At 35.9% G+C, this 24,830-nt stretch overlaps 3 protein-coding genes and 1 pseudogene across 3 annotated transcripts in view; 2 read left to right on the forward strand and 2 right to left on the reverse strand.

Moving 5' to 3' along the window:
• Window positions 1-2,078: 2,078 nt before the first annotated feature.
• Window positions 2,079-6,843, reverse strand: LOC111492870 (putative respiratory burst oxidase homolog protein H). Its single transcript, XM_023142367.1, has 13 exons — window positions 6,519-6,843; window positions 6,292-6,457; window positions 6,054-6,216; window positions 5,148-5,960; window positions 4,985-5,080; window positions 4,783-4,898; window positions 4,589-4,691; window positions 3,322-3,413; window positions 3,086-3,245; window positions 2,859-2,996; window positions 2,641-2,769; window positions 2,353-2,431; window positions 2,079-2,273 (listed from the first exon to the last, which is right to left on the reverse strand). The coding sequence occupies exons 1-13, from the start codon at window positions 6,841-6,843 to the stop codon at window positions 2,164-2,166; spliced, it is 2,490 nt and encodes an 829-aa protein (XP_022998135.1). The 3' UTR covers window positions 2,079-2,163.
• Window positions 6,844-8,209: 1,366 nt separating this feature from the next.
• Window positions 8,210-14,520, reverse strand: LOC111493008 (kinesin-like protein KIN-5D). Its single transcript, XM_023142573.1, has 23 exons — window positions 14,210-14,520; window positions 13,617-13,819; window positions 13,400-13,529; window positions 12,964-13,119; window positions 12,395-12,871; window positions 12,191-12,288; window positions 11,952-12,108; window positions 11,764-11,833; window positions 11,546-11,622; window positions 11,402-11,455; window positions 11,230-11,310; window positions 11,020-11,131; window positions 10,765-10,851; window positions 10,495-10,670; window positions 10,260-10,421; window positions 10,072-10,179; window positions 9,828-9,986; window positions 9,661-9,744; window positions 9,378-9,583; window positions 9,182-9,283; window positions 8,993-9,102; window positions 8,763-8,914; window positions 8,210-8,660 (listed from the first exon to the last, which is right to left on the reverse strand). The coding sequence occupies exons 2-23, from the start codon at window positions 13,787-13,789 to the stop codon at window positions 8,436-8,438; spliced, it is 3,156 nt and encodes a 1,051-aa protein (XP_022998341.1). The 5' UTR covers window positions 13,790-13,819; window positions 14,210-14,520; the 3' UTR covers window positions 8,210-8,435.
• An 818-nt stretch (window positions 14,521-15,338) lies between these two features.
• Window positions 15,339-21,532, forward strand: LOC111493247 (annotated as a pseudogene).
• Window positions 21,533-24,293: 2,761 nt separating this feature from the next.
• Window positions 24,294-24,830, forward strand: part of LOC111492912 (zinc finger protein CONSTANS-LIKE 4-like) — a 1,145-nt gene continuing 608 nt past the window's right edge. Inside the window, exon 1 of the mRNA XM_023142419.1 lies at window positions 24,294-24,741. Coding sequence (XP_022998187.1) covers window positions 24,334-24,741 — 408 coding nt within the window. The 5' untranslated portion in view covers window positions 24,294-24,333. The remainder of the gene's footprint in view (window positions 24,742-24,830) is intronic.

The following is a 24,830-nucleotide window of genomic DNA, read 5'->3' on the forward strand; positions in this document are numbered from 1 at the left end:
ATAAGAGAACTTGTGGGCCAAGAACAAAGTTTAGATTAAATAATAATATCAATAATTCCTTCCAAATACACAAACCCTGACAGTCCACATTACTCAATACTCACCACTCCCTGCTGGAAAATATCCAGGTGCCATACAGTTACTTATTCTGAGACGTTTCTTGTTAAAAGAAAAAAAAAAAACCTTCTGCTTTGAATTAACAAAAGATTGTTGAGAAGCGAGTTATCAAAAATGTCCAAGGAGTAGCCACTCAGATTTCTACCATCAAAGTGCAGCATGCCTAGGCATCTAAAATGACAGCAATTAACGAATTTTCTTGATACCCATGGTCCTCCATTGGCCTTTTATAATCTAATCCTTCACAAATGAAGTAAAGAACACATACTTATACAGAACTTTATATTTTTCTATGATGAATTAAACTCGTGTGTAGAAAAATTGATTTTACAGTATTCAAATAATGTATATTTCAGTTTCATATTAAAAGAAATATAACTTACCATAAATTAATTGATATAAAGAAAAGCATAAAAATTATACACATCAAGCCATGTTTAGATTAAGATCAATGTCAAAAATGTAAAAAAAAAGAAAAAAAAAAGAAAAAAAAAAAAGAAAACTACTTACAAATTATTTAACCTGAATGACATTATTGAAAATTTTGATAATTTCATTACGCTCTCCCCTTATTCCCAATCATTCAAATATTCACAGATAAACATTTGATAATTTCATTACATTTTCCCAATGGTCAAACACAAGCCATAAAAAGTTAATGGTAACAGAAAGGGAAATTTTAAACATACCGGAGATTGGGTGGCTGGCGGATAATTTTCCGAAATGGATGTGTATATGCTTTTCCGCTGCTCAAAAACAACAACCCCGACGAATACGCTGCCCAGTGCAGCACCAAGAAGTCGCTCCTGCAATTGGATCCAGATTTCCACCAAAAAGGAGAAGAAAATGAGATCAAATTGCACCCAATAAATGGCAAGGAAATCGAATCAGCTCTGGAGATCCATCGGAGCATGGATGCTTGGTTACCTGAGCAAGAATGGAAATCATGGTAACATATGCTTCGCGACTAAATTTCGCCGGATAGAGGAAATTTTTGGGACTGATTATCGGAGGCGGGACGATAGGGCTACTTGGAAAGGGTCTTCACCCGAATATTGACAGAACAATTCCATTTGGGTAAATAAAAAAAAAAAAAAAATAATAATAATAATAATAATAAATAAATAAATCATTAAAAAAAAAAAGCATAAAATAACATTTCATTTTAGTTTGACTTTAAATATTTAATTTAAAATTTGAAAATTAGTGGATCCTAATTTTTTTTTATCAAAAATAAATAAATAATAATAATGTTTTCCATGCAACAAAAAAACACCATATGAATATATTTTTAATATTTATAAAAACTAAATCCATTTCGAAAATTTTAACAATAAACAAATTCCTGTTGATCTCGCATGGGTGATTAATAGTCTCGACCTTCTCGTGGCTGGCCTCCGTATCTAGAGGTCAACCTTTACCTTTAATAAGGTCAATTTAGCAATAAAATCTATTATGATTTGTCATTTTATTGACTTTTTCAGAGTAAAATGCATATCATATCTTATAACCCATCTCGTGGAATGTGATTTTTATGTTGATTCATTATATAACATAACTAAAAGGTATATGAATAAACCAATAACACATCTAAACCAGACAATATTGAATATATGAACTTAGAAGGTTTCATATTGGTATGTGGGATAGTTTTCACTCTTAGAAGCAAGAATAAGTCACATGACCATGTCATAAGAGAATGTCAAGCTCATCAGGTGCCGAATTTAGATTCTAAATCTTGATCCGAATTATGGGTATGAGTGGTTACACGTTATTTCTCAAAACTAATTTGAAATTTGAAAATTAAAAAACAAAATTGTATCCAACCAATTAAATTTGCCATTGAAAAATGGAGACAAGAAATGGAAGACAGCCACAACAAAGATGATGAAGTAGGCCATTGAATCCCTCCCTTGAATATGAGCTAACTCAAAAGTGTTTGTATTTTCTGTTTCTTTTTATATACACAACATATGAATAACAAAGAAAATTCAGAAGTGAATCCTAATCTTTCTTCTACTCATATGATGTATTCAATCAATAGCTCTAGAAGTTCTCCTTGTGAAAGTGAAACCGAGTCGTCGAACTTAAACTAAATTCCTGGCATAGTTGCCTCAACGTTTGGGTTAGTGTAGCACTTCCACAATAAAACACACCTGTAAATCCCGACTACGACGCTATTAAATCATTTTTAGATCGAAACGTTTTAAAACTTTAGAAACTATAGATTCTTACCTATACGCGAAGCCATGTGATTACTTGCCATCTCCATGAACACCTTCCTCCAGTTTGGTCGTGCAAAATGCGTCCTTATCTATTCATGTCACATCAAATATTTAATTTATAAAACTAAATTGATAAAAATATCTATGAATTTGGTACTTTATTTAAAAAATATTCTTAAATTTTCTTTGAATCAAAGAAGAACGGTTAATACTTTATTTCAAAATATCAATAAAACTTTCGAAAGAACATCAACCCGACTTTCAAAAGAATAGCTTTAGGGGACGAAGATAGTAATACCCGACTTTCGGAGAGAACATCAACTCCATTCCTAGCACGTTGAAGCTTTTGCACCATGGTTATAAGGGCAGACCTCACATCTCCTTCCTCATAAACACTTGTCAAGTAATTATGCATTTCTATTACTTGCTGCAAAATCCCATCAAACAATCTCATTCAGTTCAACAAATTATATGAACTTAATAATGAATCAAGAACTACAAAGCTTTCCAGCTCACATTACGATCATACTCAGAGATATCATCCATAACGCCTTTGAACCACTCGAATGAGCCTTGTTCCCTCGTTATCCAATAGAAATATGTTCTTTCAGGCCCGCACCTACCGCTGCCTACAGAGAGTTCGTGTACGGATTCCTACAAAACATGAATGATTTGGGCTCTATGTTTAATGTTTTATTGGTATGATAAGTGGTTTTGAAGGCTTATGGTGTTGTTAAACTCACATCGTAGTTGTGATTTGGCTTCATGGAATTTAGAACATCTTTTATAATGCTGATCATTGGAGTTGCGCCAATGCCAAGGCCAATAAGTAAGAGGATGTCGTATTTTTTGTAATCTTGTGCTGGAGCTCCATATGGGCCTTTGATTAGAATTCTTGGGTATCTGGAGATTGAAATGGTTGATAGTTTGAAGTAAGGGTGAGTATGAATGATGAGTAATGGGTATGAACTGTGCTTACCTTTGTTGTGAATAGCCGTTGTCATCATATGCTTTTGTTTCCAATCTAACGAGATTTCCCTTTCTTGCTCTTGTGTTCTCAAGCTCACAGACCTGCCATTTTCTTGTTTAGTGAGGTTGAATAACACAGTTTTGTAGTTTGTGGAGGGTTTTGTGTTGTTTTGTAAAGTGGGGTTAGATAATGGGATTCTCTGCTAATCATTCGAGAGGTGATTCTGTGAGATCCCACATGTGAAGGGAATGAAACATTTTTTTTATAAGAGTGTGGAAATCTCTATCTGACAAACGCGTTTTAAAAACTTGAAGGGAAGCTCGGAAGGAAAAGTTCAAAGAGGACAGTATTTGTTAGTGGTGAACTTGGGTTGTTACAAATGGTATTAGAGCTACTAGCAAGGATGCCGGACCCTGAAAGGGGTGGATTGTGAGATCCCACATCAATTGAAGAAAGGAATGAGTGTCAGTGAGAACGCTAGGCCCCAAGGAGAGGTGGATTGTGAGATTCCACATCGGTTGAAGAGGGGAACAAAACATTATTTATAAGGGTGTGGACACCTCTCCCTAGCATAAGTGTTTTAAAAACCTTGAGGGGAAGCCGGAAAGGAAAAGCTAAAAAAGAACAATATTTGCTAGCGGTGGGCTTGTGCTGCTACAAATGGTATCAGATCCAGACATTGGGTGGGGTGTCAGTAAGGACATTGGACCCTGAAGGGAGTGAATTATGAGATCCTATATCGATTGGAAAGAGGAATGAATGTCAGCGAGGACGCTAGACCATGAAGGGAGGTAGTATCAGTTGGAGAGAAAACGAAATATTCTTTATAAGGGTGTCAAAACTTCTCTTTAACAATTGTGTTTTAAAAACTTGAGGGGAAGCCAAAGAAGACAATATTTGCTAGTGGTTAGGCTTGAACTGTTACATATGGTATTAGAGCTAGACATTGGGTGGTATACAAGCAAGTACGTCGGGCCTCAAAGGGGGGTGAATTGTGAGATCCCATATTGATTGGAGAGAGGAATGAGTGTCAACGAGAACAGTGGACCCTGAAGGGAGGTGGGTTGTGAGATCCCACATCGATTGGAGAGAGAAACGAAATATTCTTTATAAAGGTATGTAAATCTCTCCCTAGCAGATGCGTTTTAAAAACTGAAGGGTGTCACAAAGTAGACAATATCTGCCAGCAGTGAGTTTAGACGGTTAAAACGGACTATTATCTCTAACTTGTTGTCCCTATATCATAGGATTCTACAGTTTATAATGAGCAAATCACCTTTGCAAACCTGTTATGAAGCTCAGCAGTCCAGTCTCCAAGTGTTCTGATATGGCAACTTAAGTAATCATCTCCCGGTGCAGAAGTGATAGTGAAGGGATGCCTGAAACAAATGAGAGGGCCTAAAGCTTTAAGTTCTTAGCCAAATCAAAGCTGCAAGTTGCATATATGTATAGTAAAGATTAGATTATTACCACTCAAAACTTGATATATCTGGACACTTGACAAAGAAATACATCCCACTTTTATATCTAAATACTTGGGGTTTCGTCATGTAAATGGCAAGAACATTCCCTGTATATATCACTGCCTGGAACATTTGAAAACCCCATCATAAGCTTCATTTTCACATGGATACATTCACATACACAGACAGACAGACAGACAAAGATTTACCTTAATAACATCGACGTTATGCTTCATCTCGTTCACTGATGCTAGAAGTCTCTCACTCGCATACAGAGACATTGGGAATACTAAATACATCCATGTCTACAAGCATTACGATAAAAGTTTAGAACAATATCTGCTAGCGGTGGACGTTACAAGTAATACTTACCGTCTTCTTGTACCATTCCTGGGCTAAGATCAGGTAGTAGCCATGGATTATGCAGAGGATATAGGCCACAGCAAGTAAATGATGAGAATACCAAAAGGCATTGAAGCCAGCCAAATGGTGGAAAGGCCAAGGCAATTTAATAACATTCCTTCTGAATTTGTGGGTGGCCAAAATGTATGAAAAGATCATTATAATCAATATCAAAATCCCAGTAACCCCAGGTGTGCTTCTCACCAAATCTGCATAACTAGGCTGATGAAAGTTGAAATTAGGCCCAACAAGTTTCATAAATTCGGCTCTTGGGCATGAAATTAGCCTTGGAAAATCACAGGATATGTGCATGAACACATGAAGAAAAGTCCCAATCACTATGCCAAATGCAATTGTCTTGTGGAAGTTTATATTGTCATCAAAAGGGAAGATTTTGCTTAGGGATGTGGACCTAAGTGTTGTGAGTGTACTCCTACAAACTGGCAATAAAATTAAAGCCATATTGAACTTGAGTGTCTCAGCTCCACCCTTTGCAACACAAAGACAATACCCCATGATTTTGAATGCCTTTGTTTGCTGGTATTGATTAAACTTCCAAACGAATAACGCAACGTTTATCGATATCCACAATACAATGACCCATATCCTCTTCCAATTGTCGTGGATGAACTCGGTTGTTCTAGACATCACTCGACTCACCGGAGTTCTGTATTGTCTAGGAATCATGGCTCTTGTAAGAGTGGTAGTTTTCTTAGCTATGTTCTTGGTGTTGTCTTGATCAAACACCATAACTTCCCTTAATAGAGTTTCAAGTTGTGAGAGCTGAAAAGACAGAGGATGATATGAAAAGGGTATGATTATTGTAAGTTTGAAGAAGAAGAAGAAGAAGAAGAAGAAGAAGAAGAAACCTTTTACCTCTATGTATCCAAGATGGTCAGGATCAAGCTCTTCCATGATCATAGATGCATAGTAAGCTGCTTGCTTTTTGAGATTTCCTAGCTTGTTGGCTGAGGCACTCAAAATGATCACCTCCTTTACTTCCCCCTCTGAAAGCTTCCCATCACCATTTTTGTCACACCTGAAGAACTATCTCAAAATTTAACGATGGAAAGAGCTTGGCAACAAGAATAGAATTAAGAAGTGGTTGGCTTACATTTCAAAGAATATTTGTAGGCGAAAATCCATATCTTGGCTTGTTATGTCATCCCAAAAGCCCTGTAATTCTTCAATTGTAATGCCATTTTGAGGACAGAGTTTTCTTCTCCTCACCAATGCGTCGAACAATTCGCCTGCAAAGTCCTTTGAATCTCCTCCCATTCCTGCAAATACAGGATCATGGTACCAAGCCAATTAAGAAAAGAAATGGAATGAAGATGTTACCAATGCAGGCTCCAAATTTGTCTCTGAAAAGCCTGTCGTTAATAGCATGTTGGTGGAATCGGCCCACAATTGCCCTCCAAGCATCAGCTTCCTTGCCAGTGACAGAGCGATCCAGAAACCTCAAGCTCTTAAGCCCTCTTTCGGCTTTGGATTTCCTTCTCCCAAGCCTAATAGCAGGCCTGGAAATGCCGTCTTCTTCTGTCCTTTTGGAGCTTCCATTTCTTTCCATGCTTTCGCTAATGCCGCCCACTTCCACCATTGCATCAGTTTCCACAGGATCCAGAATCCATCTCGTTGGGTCCTCACCCATCTCGTTGTTGTTCATGTTGTTGTTGTTCATGTTGTTGTTGTTCATGTTGTCCATTCCGGGCGATCGAAGGCTTTCTTGGATTTGGATCCTTCCTTGTTTGTGTTTGTCTTTTGTTCTTAGATGGATGATTGGGAATGAAGAGAGGGAAGAAGTGGTGATTGAAAGTTCGTTTATTTCGTTGCCGCTCTTATATATAGAAACCTATTATAATTTCTTTCTGTGGAAGGACAATCTTTTCGTACATTTAGCTGATATTTGTTTGGGTCGTAAAATTTTCAACGACAATCCACTTTTATAAAATAAATAAATAAAAATTTATCCATCATTTATTCAAATTTTTGTTTTTAATTAAAATTTAAGACTCAATTTTAAAAAGAAAAATTATTTTTTCAAATAATTTAAAATTAATTTTAGGATTTATCTCATATACCATTATTATTTGTTTGGTTCAACTAGTTTGAAGGAAATTCAGGAACTAACTCAATCTATAAAATTTTCATTTATTTGAATCTAACCCAATTCAATTCAAATGAGTTCAATTCGGATTTTTTTAACACCCTTAACTCCATTTTGTTTCTAAATTGAAACCAATATAACAATTAATGTGTGACAAACTTATTAATAACAGATCCAAATCCAACCACGGACCGGAGAACAAACAATCAATTAGTTACCCCTCTATGTGTAGGGGCATTTTGTTTCCTTATTTTAATACCTACCCTCACATTGGACCGTTAGAATCATATCATCATGCAAAGAAATCCTCCTAAGAAGGAAGGCAGGTTCTTGTCTCTAGCCCATAAAGACTCTTTCCCTTTCCCATTGCTTATTAAATCATGGAGTTTAAACCATTTAAATGTATGGTATAATGGCTACATTAATGCCTATAATTATGTTATCCTCATTTTAGTTTTTGCTATTTTTAATTCAGTCATTTGTAACGTTTCATTCTTTAAATAAAATTAAATGTGGATTCCTTGATCCACAAGGCATCTCTCATAGAAAGTGTTTTTCTTCTCCTCCCTTAAGCGAGCCTTCACATTAAGGCAAGCAAGAGGGGTACACCATCCAAAAAAGGAAAGGAAAACAAAGCAAAAGCAAAAGCAAAAGAGAATTTAAGAGAAGCATATCTTGAAATTTGGAGCATACAAAGTGGACAAAACAATCACCCAGCAGTAGCGTTAGATCAACAAGTTATCAGATATCATATCCAGAAGAAGCTCCAAGACTTGTGCACAAAGAAACATCAGATTCAGTGTTGCCATCTTTTCAAGCTCAAGCAACCACACACAAATACAAAAACTCACCAATAAAAGGATCTCATCCTTACTAAATGCAAACCAAACACGAACAAGGACAACAATCAACTAAGCTAAGCTAATTCAAGTGGAAATAATAATGGATTCAGCAAGGACGTGAAAATAGTAGTGATTATATTGGCAGAAAACCTGCCTCCGAAAGGTATAACTATTTCATTTTCTTCTAAAAATGAAAAGAAGCAAAAAAAAATTAACGAATGCCCTGAAAAAACATATATGAGCCTTTATATTTACATCCAAATTCAGTCTCTTCTCTATTATGTATGTCGTTTTAAACTGAAACTCTGCTTAATTTATTGCAGTTAGAGGAACTCTAGAATCTCTTACTGATTGTGCTGCTTCATGTGCTCCTGCTAAATGTTTTACATCTCCATTTGATTGCTTTGAATATTTCAAATCCCAAAATGACTTCAGAAGCTCATCGAAAGCTGGCGTTCTAAGTTCTTCGATGGATGTCATGCTTGGCAAGTTGAACGATCGCTTTCTTGGTGTCGAACAAGATGGTTCATCAACCTGTTGAGTAATTAAAATGGCAGAGGAATCACCAGTCAATACGATTTTAGTAACTATACTTAAATTACTATAAATGAATATATGATGCGTTTATCTATCTACCGTGTATTCTGTCAGTAGACATGTTCCTGCATGATCAGTGATTTCTACTATCTTGTGGTAATGGCCACCTTTCAAATCTCTTAACTCCTCACAACAAGGATTAATCATTGAATTCAGATTTCCACACGCTTCGTTGTCGAGTTCTAACGAATCTGCACAAACCACAAAATTCATATGTTTATATGTTTCTTTTAGATGTTATTATGCAATGAAGAATGCAGGATACTAACGATCAACAGATGAGAGGAGATTCTTGTTTGCATTATCAACATCTTCAAGAGCAGTGGATGCAGCCGAAGAAAACCGAGCAAGTAGCGCTTGATTGGATTCCATCCCATCCCTAATGGAAATAAGAAAGTAATGACTGATCTTGAACAGATTATAACAATTATTTCTTTATATCAAAGAGAAGTGTGTACCGAAAAATGGAATCCACAGAAGCAACACTGTTATTTTCTAAACTGAGCAAGGATTCCTGAGCAGTTCTCCATTGTTGTGCACCCATTTTTGCCTTGTTCAAGCTAAATAGTTTTATACAATACCCTGTTAACTGGAGGGGCTAACAAAAAAAAAGGTATTCGCAGGTGAAATTAGTTAGCTGAGTTAGGATCATACCAATTTTGAAGAACTTCTTCCATGTCTCTCTTCCCGTCTTCAACAACAGAAGTATTTTCGTGGTAGTGTGACTCTGTTTTCTCCAGGTGCAATGTCCATTCAGTTTTCACTGAAGAAGTACACTCCTGCATGGTGGACATTTCCCTCTGTAGCAAGTTGGTTTTACTTGTTGCACTCTCCCGCAGGTCAGTAATTGCTGTTTGAACCTAAGGAAATGAACAGTTAACCTTTAGACGCTAAAAAAATTGTGTCCAATCTCCTCAGTAACAAGGTAAGGAAATACCAATTGTTTCTTTCTCGCATTTGAACTTGCTAGCAACTCTGCCACTTTAGCCAACAGTTGTTTTTCTTCATTGGCAGCACACTCCTGCAGATTTCAAAATAACTTTGAGCTCAATACAAGACTCCAGTAACTACTAAATCTGCCAAGTTTTTGCAATCTGCAAGTACCTCAAATTTCTTTTCAAGTTCAGACAATTTTTGCTCGTTGACTGATTGTGCATCTTCCACAATGTGGGTAAGTTTCGACGCATGCATATCCAGAGTCTTTATGAAGTTTGAGGTAATTTTAGAAACTGAGCGTGTGGTTTCCACTGCTCTAGCATGTGCCTATACCAATGTCCAACGACAAGTCAAGCAATTTATGAATTATCGTTAAGATTGTTGACATAAAAAAGTTGTATTGATCAAAAACCTGATGCTGCTTTTGAGCATATGCAGTCAGCTTCTCCTCCTGCTTGTGAAGGCTATCTTGAAGATCACTGAGCAACGCCTCGGCTTCCGAAGCAACACCATTGAAAAGCTGAATCGACCAAAATTCAGCACAACCAGACGTGATAAAAAGAATGTTCGTCGACCAAAAAATTGTAATCAATTGCTTACAAGTTCAAGTGCAGATGAATGCTTTGAAACTTCAGAATTTATATCACCAAAGGTTGATTGAAAGTTTCCTTCAAGCTCTTCAGTTATACTATTCAGAGCTTTAACTCGAGAACCATACGTTATTTTCAGATTCCCAATCCGTTCTCTAAGTTCTTCGGTAGCCTTCACAAGCAGAATGAAAATTATAGGAGAATGAAAATTTCAGCTTAAAAAAGAGTTCTTAGTTAAACCTTACCTTAGTCTTTGTTAAAACAAAAGATTGCATATCTTCCTCCATGTCCCTTAGTTGCTGCTCTTGTTGGGTAACTGAAGTAGCTACAGTTTTATGCAATAACTCCAGCTGCTGAGTTAATTGAGATTGAAATTTCTGGACAAGTAATTTGTTTCTATCTTCAATTTTGTCCTTGCGCTCTGGATAAAACAGATGATGATGATCATAATCAATAGTTCTGGATAGAACTATATGAGAAAAAGAAAGGTAAGCTTCAAAGACACAATAACTAACCAATTTTGTCGAATAAACCCGACACATCTGATGCGGCATTTTCTAGCTCTGATCGCAGCTCAAATGCACGTTCAATAAGTGCTTTCTCTGTAGGGATTGACAAAGCACAACTGTCAGAAATTTGTGTGGAAGCAAAATACACAAATGGAAAATATAAAGTCAGAATGAGGGGATGAGAAGTGCAAAAATCTACAAAGCAAATGAAAAATTATACATAGAAAAAACTGCTAAAAGGTCAGATGAAACATTTCTTACCAGATTTGAGAAGATTGATTATCAGAAATTCCTTTTCTTTAATTGTTGCATTTGCTTGGCGGTGTTTCTCCTCCAGATCAAAGAAAGCATGTTCAGTTTCTTCAAGCCTTTTCTGGAGTTACATACAACAACAGCTATAAGTATCTTTTTCCAAAGATGAGTAGAAAAAGGTGAGGAACAATTATATGATAGTCCTACACATGGATATACCTCTGTTCTATCTAATTTATCGCTTAATTCTTCTGATAAAAGTTGCTGAGAATCATAAAGCTCCTGAAGCTCCATTAATTGCTGCTCATAAGTAGAAGAAAACTATTAGAATTCAAAATAAGCCATATGAATGGAATCTTCTGATATAAAATCTAGCTGTCTGCCCACACACCTTGTCCTTGGATTCTGAATCAAGTTCCATTCGTTCTATTTTTTCAGCCATTGCCTGGAGTTGAAAATTATGAATATGGTTTGATTAATATAAATAACACAGCAAAATATTTTTAACTAAAATCCTAAATAGTACAAAATTAACCTTCTTCTCAGCTTCCTCATTAAGGTAACGATCACGTGGTATGTAGATTCCATTCTTCTCCCTTGCAGCATATACCTCTAGTATATAGAAGAGTATAGATTATTCTCAGATACTAAACGTCAAACAAAGTGAAAAAAACTAATGTTTTTTTACAACCATGAGAGGGAAAAACATCATGAGAGAGAGAGAGTAGAGAAGGAGCTATGAACAGTAAATACCTTGTTTAAGGCGATCAATTTCAGAATATAAATCCTTGATCAATGCAGATTTCATCATTTTCTGGTTAATCTGAATGATCACGGACCAATTAAAATAAGCATAAGAGGAAGGAAGGGAAAACAGTATGATGGATCGAACCAAAAGATGAACATAAACAACTGATAATGAGTGAGCTGAAGTAGTGAACCTCAGGTTTGTTCTTAATGTTTTTGGCACGATGAGCATAGTCAAGTGTACTGAGTGTTTCTTCCAGACAGTGGATAGAGGGTGATATTGTAGCAATGATGCACGTCTTTGTTTTACCTCCCAAAGAATCCCTCAGTAATCTTGTTAATTTGCTATCCCTGATATTCAATCATTCCATCAACCCTGTTAACTTCATCATCTATTCTTTTATCAAAGACAAAATGAGAATATGATTCTTACCTATATGGAACATGACCTGAGTGTTCTACCAGGGCATTGATGACACGCCCAAGTGTAAGTAAACTTTTGTTTATCTCCCCAGCTTCTCTTGCTCTCCCCTGCAAATGTAGTGAACTTAATCAAGTACTTGTGGAAAAACTTCTCAATGAAATCTTGATGTGTTATGAGCTCAAAAGAGCTACAATTGTGTTTAGTATACTGCACCTCTCGTGCACCAGAACGAGAAATATTCTCTGAGCCAGCAAGGTCAACAAGATTAAGCTTCCCACATTTGATCATCTCCTCACCCTCTGGAGTGCACTCTTTAATGTGAATGGTGATGGAAAATATGGAATGTGAGCGACTACTTTGTTTATTCAGAAGAGTCTCTGCTGTACGCCTCTTCGCCGACCCCCTTTCCAAGATTTTATATATCTCATTTGCAGTACAGACCATCTCTTCTTCCAAGCCTCTCACGAAAACACCTCCTTTCCCATCTTCCATGAGAGCAATTGGTTTCTTGGACTTATCATCAATAAATTTTGAAGTCTCTTCAGGGGCCAGAAGATCTGTAATCTCTTCATTATATAGCTCCAGAAACGTAACTTTCATGTTATACTCTGCATTTTGGGCTTCCAAAATATCAAAAATTTGTTTGACAGCTCTAGGAATAACACCAGCATCACTTGGAAATTCTCCATTCTGAGATCAACAAGAAATTCAACTCGATAGTGAAATAGAAGAATTAACAAAAACATATGTTGGTATCAAGAAATTAAGGTGGGGCTGTCGACCTTTTTCCTTGCTCCACCTTCCATTGTGTATGTTTTCCCAGTTCCAGTTTGACCATATGCGAAGATAGTACAGTTATAACCCTCAAGAACTTCATACACAATAGGCGACACAGCCAGATCATACAATTCCCTTTGTTGAGATGCAGGGCCAAATACCTTCACCATAGAATCAAACATTAAGGGAAAGAAAATTAATATACATCATAGAATTTCCATTATCAGCTTCACACCCAAGAAAATTGAGCTAAATTAAGAACATGACCAACAGAATGAGCAAACCCATTGATCAAAATTGAGCTTAACTAAGAACACGACCAGCAGAATGAGCAAACCCATTGATCAGAATTGAGCTTAACTAAGAACACGACCAGCAGAATGAGCAAACCCATTGATCAAAAAGAGATTGAAGGAAAAGAAAAAGGTGAGAACCAGAGACCTTATCAAATGCAAATGTTCTATCAATCTGCTTGTTGGCTATAGTCTGGATTGCAGAGACCTCTCTTCTACTTTCATGGCAGGAAATCACCACGGGAGTATGCAATCGCATTTCATCATCACTCAATGGCCTAAATAGGAAACATTTCCCAATTCAAATCTCCAAAAGAATAGAAAATTATAGCAAGAAATCAATAGATTCCCCTCCAGTTAATCACCTGCAACGCACAATAACCTGCACATTGACGCCCTTTTCTTTATCATGCTTATTACTCGAATTAGAATCCCCAGATCGTAGATCTCGAGTTGCCTTGTCGTTCGAACGAGGAGTCTGAGACGGCGATATTGGCACTAATCCTCCTTTTCTTTGCTGTGATTGAGCTGACTCCATCTCAAAACAACCGTCCTTCGGATCTCAAGCCTTTCAGAAACCAGTAAGAACAAAGTCAGCAAAAATCGAGTCTACCAAACACAAAATAATAATCCTATAAACCTTAAGAAACCCAGAACAATAAAATCGAGTTCTATTGCAATGTCGATAATTAAAAGTAGAGAAACCTAAATTTAAGCAGAATCCGAAGCCTCACTAACTAATTCAGCTCCACTTCCATCCGTTCAACTAAGAAATCTCAAACTCATACATTAACATTTACATTTACAATTACAATTACAATTACAATTACAATTACAATTAAAAAAGAGCAGAAATGAAAACACAATCACTGTAAGAAAGTACGCCGTAATAGGAAGTGCACAGTAAAAAAGATTACTCAAACAGAGTCAGACATAGGAAATGGGTATGAATCTTAACTGGATCGAAAATGACGGAACGAACCCGGAAATCCTGTGATCGAATCAGAAAGAAGCGAGGAAGAAGGAGGAGAGAAAAGTAGAGTAAAGAAAGATGAAACAGAACACTAAAACAGTGATTCAATGACCGGCCAAAGGAAGAGATGGTTGAACACCCAAAAGAAGAAGATTCTGAATCAATGGCGATGATTATAGCGAGAAAAACTGAAGAACAGTGACTGACGATGAAGAAAATGGATTGGATTTGAAAGAGAGAAGTTTAGAGAGAGAGAGAGAGATGCAAGAGATGTGAGGAAGAAGAAGATGGAGTCCGGATCAGTAGTTGGCTATGAAAATTATAAAATATTACGATATTAATTTTTTTTTAATTTTTTATTTTTTTGAAAAAAAGGAATTTGGAAATTTGGAAAATGAAAATTTAAAAGACGTTACAAGGAGTTTGAAACTCGGCAGACGGCCTTGGACGGTCCAGCTAACGACGTTAAAATAATAAAAAAAATAAAAAATAAAAATAATGGTTCCGTTATGTAAAACCTACACCCTTCCTCCCGACCGTTATAAATGGACAAAATCATAAAAAGCTAAGCTTCTTCATCTTTTCTTTTTATTGGTTTTTATGAAAATTTATTCAAACCGACTTCCCTGCCGATAATACCCCTTCAACTTCAATTATATTACAAAAAATGCCCTCTCCCCCATTTCAATTTATTCAAAAATTAAGTTTTATTTTTAAAATATTTTTTCTTCTAAATTTAGCCTTCAATTGTTGTCTTTGAAAAAAAAAATCAAAATTGTTTACAAAAATATTATTTAATAGGTTTAAAATAATATTATTTAATAAAATGTGTAGAGTGAATCGAATCTCAAACAAATATTTTTATGATGAAATATTCGATCATATCACCGTCCAAGCTACTTTGATGCCTCCCAACGAAGAACGGTTCCTTCATCATAGATACACAAGTAGAGCTCGATCAACCTCATTAACAATCTAAACACTAAAAACCCGGGAGAACATATTGAATGTGCTTCAACCTACTAGAGCATAGGAAAGGGAACGTGTGACCCAACTATTAATACTTGAAATCCTAACACTTCAATTGATTCAAAATCAAACAGAGACCTAGGTAATGTGTCAAGAAAGAAACCAAAGGGAACCCTAGAAAATCAACCAACCCATAACAGTTCAAGCCTACCGTTAGCAAATATTGTTTACTTTGATCCGTTACGTATCGCCATCAACTTGACGCGTTTTAAAATCGTGAGACGAACGACAATACATAACGTATCAAAACGAATTATATCTATTAACAATGAACTTGAACTGATACACAACCTCTAACACATCATAGAAAACTTTATGCTATATATATATATGGAAACTTTGTACTTTCATTTCTACTTTAATCTGCTATGGAAATATCAAACCAAGATGTAAGGTGGAGGAGTCACTTAATGTAACCATCCGCTAATAGATATTATCTCAAATTCAACTCCGCTACTAGTCTAGCAGAGTCCTCTTAACCTCACATTCATAAGAAATGTTTTATTTCCTTTTCAAATTGACGTGGGATACAATCCACCATTTGAGAGACCAACATCCTTGCTGGTATACAACTTCGTGTCTAACTCTGATACCATTTATAATAGCTCAAACCCACACCTAGCAGATACTATATTCACACTCATCAAGCCACTTGAGTGAGGAGAGGATTGAATCTACAATTGAGTTCCCACGTCAACCATGTTTTAAACTAGAAATAAATATAAAAAGAATGACAACATTAATGGGGTTGGAGTAGAACTCAACCTTTTTCATCCAATTGTGAAACTGAGAGTGATTCGAAGAGGCATTTGATTGTTTTCAGAAACTATTTAAAAATGGTTTCTTCTTCAACTAAACTTCCAAGAACACTGCAACTTTTGGGCAAAAGGAAAAGGAAAAAGTGTTTGAATTGTGAGTATTAACACATGGGGTTGCAACTTTAGTTCTTCATATCTTTAGAACTACAACTACCACGTTATTTCCTTCCCACTTTTAACTACTTTTACATACCCTAATTTTACTTTCATGCTAGGAATAATAATCCTTCTTTTCAAATCATCACAGGTCTATTTTTACCTTATATTTTTCCTTTTTGCCCTTCTCTTTTATGCATTCGGATCTATATCTCTTCATGCCCCGTTTATCTGTTTCGAAACTAGAAATCTTAGCCCAATTCCCCATTCCGATTGCGTGCTAGCAGATATTGTTGGTGGGTAACCTAATCCCTACCAATTTCCTATGGGGAATCTCCTTATTCCGTGCAAAAATAAATGAAGAATTTTTTAGGGATGAGAATAGAGATTGGAAAGGCTTCATCATCCTCACCTTAATTCATAGACATTTGAAGTCGTCTCCACCCGACCTGTAAACGTCTCTGGGCATAATGAAAGTAGTAGTAAGGTAAAAATAGAATTATTGATATTACGTGCAGGTGTGTACAAAGGAAAGTGCTGTTGTTGGTGGGTGAAGTTGTAAAAGTTGTTTCATGGTCAAAAAACAATCACCACCTCATACCTTCCTTCAATTCCACACTTCCCCTGAGCATTGGAGTAATAATGATCAAACGCTGACCTTTTAAGACATCATCCCTATATTTATCGCTTTATTTATTATCCTAAAAAGTTTGTCACTTAATGTAGAATTGATTCAAGTTCTTCTTTCGTACTCATTTTATTCTTAAGGTTGTTTCCATTTGAATGCGATATCGGTTTATTCATGTACCACTCTTTTATTCGAGTATCATATCATCAAGAGAAAACGCTATAGATATTTAGATTGATGGAGTAGATAGCGTAGCTCGTTGGTATGATTTTTGGCATTACCAATTATTTGGTATGCAAGGACAGAGAAATTTATAGGGTCCCAGATTTGAAAAAAACATGTCCTAAGGATGAGTATGGGGACAACGAAGGTGCAAGCCATGATCGCAAACCACATGCTACAAAAAACAAAATATTATCACATTATGAACCTACACATTTCACTTTCCCATTTGTAAGCACCAAAACTTATATTCCACCGTAAACATATTTCTCTAAAATCTCATTCATATTCATACACCCCGACTCTATGTACATCACTTGCATGCATATAAAAATTTATATGCAGCCACAGATTTGGTTGACTTGGCCATATGTTGCAGTTGTTACTGCATTGAGTTTGTTTAAGAACTGTGAGATCACATATCGATTGGAGAAGGGAACGAAACATTTCTTGCCTACCAACGTTTTAAAATGGTGAGGTTGACAGTAGTACACAATGAATCAAAACAGATAATATTTACTAGTGATGATCTGTTATAATAGTGGAATTTTTCGGGAACTACTAATAGAGATGAAATTTTGTACAACTATGTTTGGATCATTTTCTTTAAGCAACATCAAGCGAAGCTAAGACTAAGGGAGAAAAAGTGTCTTTCTTTTTGGAGAAGATTTTCTTCTTATAGGTTCATGTTTTATCTTGTCCTAACTTTTCATACTTGAATTTAACCAAATAATCATTTTAAATCTAACTTTTACTTTATAATTCAATTTCCATGAGATTATATTTTAATTATCCAAGGTATTTTTCAACTCGTACAAGGGCAACATGACCCCTTACCTCTCGTTGACATTTTGGGTTGACATATGGCTCCGTTTTCGTTGGTGACTGCAACTCTACTTATCTACGATACATGTTATATTAATAATTAAAATCTCATAAATCATAAATATCGATCATTCACAAATCACAGTACATCACTAAAATTGGTTACAAATGTCAAATATTTTTAAAATATTTATAATAATTTTAAAATAAGGATTAGATTAGATTGTAACCCTCATTTTCGAATTGGTCAGGTTGCGAACCAACCAAATTTTTAGTTATCTAAAAATTCAACCTAACTCAAATATATAAGCTCAAGGCTACCGCTAGCAAATATTGTTAATTTTGGTTCATTACGCATTGTTGTCGCCTCACGGTTAGGTTTCACACTCTTATGTTTCTTTCTCCTCTCCAACTAATGTAGGATCTCACACCAAATATAAAAAAAAAAAACCTAACCCAACCCTCGTGATCTTATGGTTTAAGTTGAATAGTCTAATTTAATTAGATTCTCGAATCATATGAACGCCGAGTCCATAGTTAAATACTATGTCGGTAGAACCAAGATTTTGCCGGAAAGTTTCACTTAAATAAACAATCATCCAATATCCAGCCATTTTCGACCGCATTGTATTATAATTTATTTCAGAGTTGCTTCTTTTATAAACCATCTTAAAAAATGTAATGCATATTTGGAGGTAGCTATAAACATATGATTATATAGACTGATTCAACTTTAGGTCGATTAAGATACCTTCTCAACATCATGGTTAAATTAACCCCAGTTGAGAAGCTAGTGCCGGACAAGCACAATAAGTGCCCATTCGATTTCTAGAGTTTATGCCTACAAAAATTATTCAATGTTATCGCTACATTGTGAGTGTTACCCTTAAAACTGTGAGATCGCATGACGTTAGGTACAATATTAAAAATGTTTATTGGTACTCGTTCTATTCATTGTGGTGTAGTATGGTGAAGCATAGATCGAAAGGTTTCAAAGTGTTTGGAATGAAGAGAGAAGTTCATAAGATTATCTAAGTCGTTTTAAATTTCATTGCAACTTTCATCAATCTTTTAAATTCCCCATAAGTAATAACGATTTGTAGCTTAAAGTTCTCGAAAAGTGAGTCGTTACCGACTCCTAATTATACAACACAACAAAATGTTATAGCTTAATAAAATGAGTTAATTTGACGATAAAAATGACATGTTTTAATTATAATGATGTAGGTCTCATAGATATACCATCCCATGTTTTTGTTGTATGTATGCATTTTTTACCTAATTCCGTGGGTTATTTGGTGAGTATTTTTAATACTTGTATTTGTTGGATGATGAAAGTCCCACATCGGCTAATTTAGGGAATGATCATGGGTTTATAAGTGAGGAATACTACCACACACTCAAAGTGGACAATATCATACCATTGTGGAGAGTCGTGTAGAGTCGTGTTCGTCTAACATGGTATCAGAGCCATGCTCAATCCAAAAAAGAAAAAAGGAGTCGAGCCTCAATGATCATGGGTTCATGGGTTTACGATTAAGGGGATTCACTTTATAAGTGAGGAATACTAACTCCATTGTGGAGAGTCGTGTTCGTCTAACACTACCTTCTTTAAAATAACATTTTTTAGGACATATGGGACGAGTGATGGGGTGTATGTTAATTGAGCCATTGGGTCCGTGTAAGCATGTTTTCATATTTGTTGTATGTCTAAGACGGTTTTAATTTATATATTTTATTAGATAATTTATAGGTAAAACTCAAAATTCGGAGAACTCAAAGCAAAGAAATGATCAGAAAGAACAAAAGAAAAAACAAAAAACCAGACATAATCCCCAAACAAAATCTAAGAAAAAAAGCAACCTTCACATTCCAAACACTATAAATTAAGCACCTAAACTTGAGAACTGAATCACCCTCTAAAGCTATCTTCCACTCACATAACCCCAAATGGAAATGGATGGAATAATTGTTGTTCTTCTATTGATTCTGGTGGCTCCGCCTTCTAACGCGGCGGTGGTTGTACCGGCGACTGTGTTTAGAGAATACATAGGAGCTGAGTTCAATGATGTCAAATTTTCCGACGTTCCGATTAACACAAATGTAGAAGAGTTTCACTTTCTCATGTCGTTTGCAATAGACTTCGACAGCTCCCGCCGTTGTTTCACTAATGGAGTATTCAACGTTTTCTGGGATTCCTATAATCTTAGCCCTTCCGCTGTTGCTGCCATTAAAAAGGTAATCAAACGTTCAACAACCCAATGTTATACATTAAAATATATATATATATATATCACATTGTCCATTTTGAACCTAAGCTCTCGTAGCGTTGTTTTTTCAAAAGGTTTCGTAGCAACATAAATAGTATTCTTTACTTATAAACTCATGATTTTCCTCTTAATTAGCCAATGTGGGACTACTCTTTTTAATAATTCTCAACAATCTCCCTCTCGAACAAATTACATCATAGAATCTCCCTTGATGCCTATGAAACTCTCGATCAGTCTCCTCTTAATCGAGACTCCACTCCTTCTCTAAAGTCCTCGAACAAAGTTCACCTTTTGTTCGACACTTAAGTCACTCTTGACTACACCTCCGTGGCTCACAATTTCTATTGGCATGGCTAAGTTAAGAGCATGACTCTGATACTATGTTAGAAATCACGACTTTCCACAATAGTATGATATTGTCCACTTTAAGCATAAGCTCTCGTGGCTTTATTTTTGTTGAGATATAATTCAAAGTATTCAAAACTGAGATATAATTTAAAACCGATATAATTCAAAGTATTGAAAGTACCAAGATTTTAGAAGATTGTCAGTAGATTTGAATTTATAGAATTTCATAATTTACTATTAGCTTATAAGCCTATAAATATTGGGATCTGTACTATTTTATCGGTTCTTATTTCTTTCAATATCCCTTTCCCCAACCGTTTTTTGTTTCTCTAAAAGGTCTCGTATGAAAAGAGATAGTATTTCTTACTTATAAATTCATAATTTTTCTCTTAACTAACCAATGCTATTTACTTGGACATTAACATAATTGTGTGCTTAGGATCATTCAAACGTGAGAGTGGGGGTAAGTCTTGGAGGAGACAGCGTGGGAGACTCAGGCTTTGTTTATTTCAAACCTTCTTCAATAGCTTCATGGGTTTCCAACGCAGAACGTTCACTCACAAAGCTCATAAAAACCTTCAATCTCGACGGCATCGACATCGATTACGAACACTTCGAGTCGGACCCGAACACGTTCGCTGAGTGCATAGGGCAGCTAATTAGACGGCTAAAGAAGAAGGGTGTCATCTCATTTGCTTCCATTGCCCCTTTTGACGACGCTGAAGTTCAGGCCCATTACTTAGCCTTGTGGAAAAGATACGGGCAGTTGATAGATTATGTTAATTTTCAATTCTATGCTTATGATAAGACCACCACAGTTCATCAGTTTATCAAACATTTCAAAGCTCAAAGCTCAAATTATGAAGGTGGTAGGATCCTGGCAAGCTTAGCCAGCGACGATAGCGGCGGATTGTTGCCAAAGAATGGGTTTTTTAAGGCATGTCGAAGGCTTAGAACGGACAAACTCCTCCATGGAATCTTTATTTGGTCTGCAGATGATTCACAAGCTCATGGTTTTAGGTATGAAAAGAAGGCACAAGCACTTCTACAAAGCCCCAACTACCACTATTGAAATCTCCTCCACCCCTTTGATGTTGTTTGATTTTATGTATGGATGAGTTGTTTTGATGCACATGACATACAAAAATGCATTAGATTTTCATAGTTTTAAACATAACATACGCTTATGATATAAAGTATCTCCTTTCTTTTTTGGCATAGCATTTCTACCAGACATATATACATATTATTTGGTGTGACATAGGCATAAATCGATCGTATTAATATAGTTTACATGGCGTGACACATGTGAGTTCATGAATCATATCATAATGGAGCAAATAACATGACATATCTTGTAACATAGCATAACATATATATCGCGGAATAAATATAACATAGTATACGTCATACAATCATGAGAGACAAAATGTGCTAGACTCATAGGGCACGCATCGCTTATGCAACAAACATGTCTATCTAACCAAGTCAACAGTAAAGCCACTCACTTAGTTAGCCTAAGTCAGAGTTACTGTACTTCCTTAATGGTAGTTTGGATTTGCTCCTTGAAATCTAATGCTACCTCATAAATTTACCATTGAAAGAAAGAAGTTGATAGCAATAGTTTGGTAATTGAACTTTCGAGGACACCGCGAGCATAGATTGTCTATATTCAATCTAGAACACAATGAGGAAGATCACGAATTACATGATGTTCTCACAAATTACATTAAATGAACATAAGTATTTATATTGATTCAAATTGTTGTGTAACTTGAGTTGTATTTTGTTATTGGATGATTTTTCATGGTTATTCTTGAACATTGAAGATTTATAACCAATACCCACATTTCTTTAGTACTTAGATCCTTTAGGAGGATATTATGGCTCTAGGCCACTGAAACCAAACATATATAGATATGGGCGAGACAAGACCTCAATAAGCCTACTCAATTTGATAAGTGGAGGATTGTGATGATGGCAATAGGCAGTGTAGGTAGAGCTGACTATAGATATTTTGTGGGCATTAGTCACAAGAAAGTCGACTCATTGAAATTTCTTGTAGAGTCATAGTCAGAGGCTATCACAATCCTATCTTTTATATATCGTATGGGATTACGCTCAATTTCCAAATAGAAAAAATGTTGGTAGATATTGTCCTTTCTAGGTTTTTTCTTTTTAAATTTTTCCTCAAAGTTTTAAAAACGCATCCGTTAGAGAGAAATTTTCACTTCCTTATAGAAAATGTTTCGTTCCCCTCTCTAATGTGAGATCTCACAAAAAGACAGTAAATATGAATTTTACAACTTCTCGAATGTGGCCTTATCATAACTATTGTATGGGTTGGTGTTGAATATAGGATTGTTTGGTGCATTGGCATGTGATGAGGAGTGGAAAGAGTAGGATAATTAGGCATAAAGGGTTTGAGAAGGGCCCTTTCTGTATTTGATTGATATGCCATTGCAGTAGGGGTTGGGTTATTAGGTAGGTAGTTCCCTTGTTAAATTAATACAATTGTTCCACTACCATGAATATACGAATATGAATATGATTATGATGATGTCAAATCTTACCAGCCTTTTGCTTCTGTAAACCAAAAACAATGACACTTGCCCCACCACCACCACCACCACCACCACTTCCCTGTGTAGTTTAATGCATCCCCATGTGACCCTCACACACTTCAATCATAAGCCTCAATTTGAATGTGACTACTTTAAAATGTGCCTATGCTTCTTTCCTAGGATATTCATCACCAGACACGCTCCTTGCCCTCCCTCACAGACGCACCTCCTCGCCCTCGTCATCACCTTCTTCGATGATCCAACCCAACCCCAAAAATTGAGGGTTGAGTTGCAACACAATGTTAGGTTATTTGGGTTATGAACCCAACCAATACGAAATAAATTAAGCATTTGACGTTCTAAACATAAACACGAATCAAAGGTTCCTTATTTAACAGTATCATATATCAAGTCAGTATGATTCTCCATTTGAAAACAAATGGCCATGAAGTGCAAAGAGGGGAGGGGACCTCCAAACACCATCTTTCCCCAACTCACAAGGTGTAGGCCCATCAAAATCACCTACATCACTTCAAAATTTGAGTCACTACCTTTATTATCGTGCCCTTTCTTCCCTCCTTCCATTTTTGTCGGTCTTGGAATTGAAAAATTTATCCTTTTTACGACTTTTATCAGTCAACTTATCGTAGTTTAATTTTATCTATGACATTCAAATATACGAGGAATTGAGCTTCAAACTCATTCATAGAGCTACAACTATCTAATAATTCTAACATCAGTCCTAATTAAAAATACTGAAGATAAGCTAAGTTAAATAGTCTTAAATTGGGCTTAAGTTAGTTCAAAACACAGAATTAGTTCGAACTAACTTCAAACACCTTGAATCTAAAGCCATAGCAAAAAGTGTGGTTTGAACTAGAACAGAAGTTGAATTGGACGATATTGACAATAACAATCTGACTATTAGTCTACGTGGCTGAACTAGTTGACCCTTTGAACAAAATAGGATGGCAAAAGAATTACCTTTTCGACTTAGATCGAAAGAGACCAAAGATATGATATCTTGGAGAGAGCTTTTTTTTTCTTCTTCTTTTTTAGTCAAAAAGTCTTTAAAGACAGAGAAACCAACTTGATTTAGGAGTTGGGGAAGAAAAAGATCGGATTTTGAAAGAAAAGAAACGAAGAAGAATTAGTCAACGAAAAAGTCAAAATGATGACATCATCATCCACGTCATCTCTCTTTTTTCCTCTCTACATAACTCCCTATTCCACATCTCTCCCTTTCATTCACAAACCCAAATTAAGAAGAAAAACAAAGGTATTCAATCGCTCTCTCCTCCACCTCATCATGCACAGTCACTCAGCCGCCACCGCAGATGCCTCCCTGAGCCACCTCCAACCGCCGCCACCTTTCCCGTCGTTCTCAAATTTGATATATTCCCACAACCCTTTCCCAATAGTAGAGGCATTGGAGGTTAGTTATAGTGGGAGTAGTAGTGGAGGTTGTAGTAGCTACGGGTCTCCAACATCGCACCCTGGGCTAAGCCATGGTCCAAGCTCTCGCCGACCACTCACAAGGGCTTACAGCTCCGGTCATAATGAGAGAAGAGGCGAAGAGAGGGCATGGTCCAGTGAAAGCAGTCTGATAATAGAAGGAATGAGAAGAGCTTCTCCATACACTCCCCAAGAGAAGAGACACAGAATTGAAAGATACAAAACCAAGAGAAACCAAAGGAATTTTAATAAGAAGATTAAGGTAATTAATTTTACTTTTTTTTTTTTTTTTTTTTTTTTTTTTTTTTTTTTTTTTTTTTTTTTTTTTTTTTTTTTTTTTTTTTTTTTTTT

The sequence above is a fragment of the Cucurbita maxima genome, unplaced genomic scaffold (assembly GCF_002738345.1).
Source record: "Cucurbita maxima cultivar Rimu unplaced genomic scaffold, Cmax_1.0 Cma_Scf00018, whole genome shotgun sequence".
NCBI classification, from domain to species: Eukaryota; Viridiplantae; Streptophyta; class Magnoliopsida; order Cucurbitales; family Cucurbitaceae; genus Cucurbita; species Cucurbita maxima.

Excerpts from the sequence above, each read along its gene's own strand:
- LOC111493008 (XM_023142573.1), bottom strand. The coding sequence starts at position 13,789 with ATGGAGTCAGCTCAATCACAGCAAAGAAAAGGAGGATTAGTGCCAATA. Across the intron at positions 13,530-13,616 it reads CAGGTTATTGTGCGTTGCAG|GCCATTGAGTGATGATGAAA; the intron begins GTGATTAACTGG and ends TTTCCTATTTAG. Across the intron at positions 12,289-12,394 it reads CTCGTTCTGGTGCACGAGAG|GGGAGAGCAAGAGAAGCTGG; the intron begins GTGCAGTATACT and ends CTACATTTGCAG.
- LOC111492870 (XM_023142367.1), bottom strand. The coding sequence starts at position 6,843 with ATGAACAACAACGAGATGGGTGAGGACCCAACGAGATGGATTCTGGAT. Across the intron at positions 4,899-4,984 it reads ATAACGTCGATGTTATTAAG|GCAGTGATATATACAGGGAA; the intron begins GTAAATCTTTGT and ends CAAATGTTCCAG. Across the intron at positions 2,432-2,640 it reads ATGTTCTCTCCGAAAGTCGG|ATAAGGACGCATTTTGCACG; the intron begins GTATTACTATCT and ends TGACATGAATAG.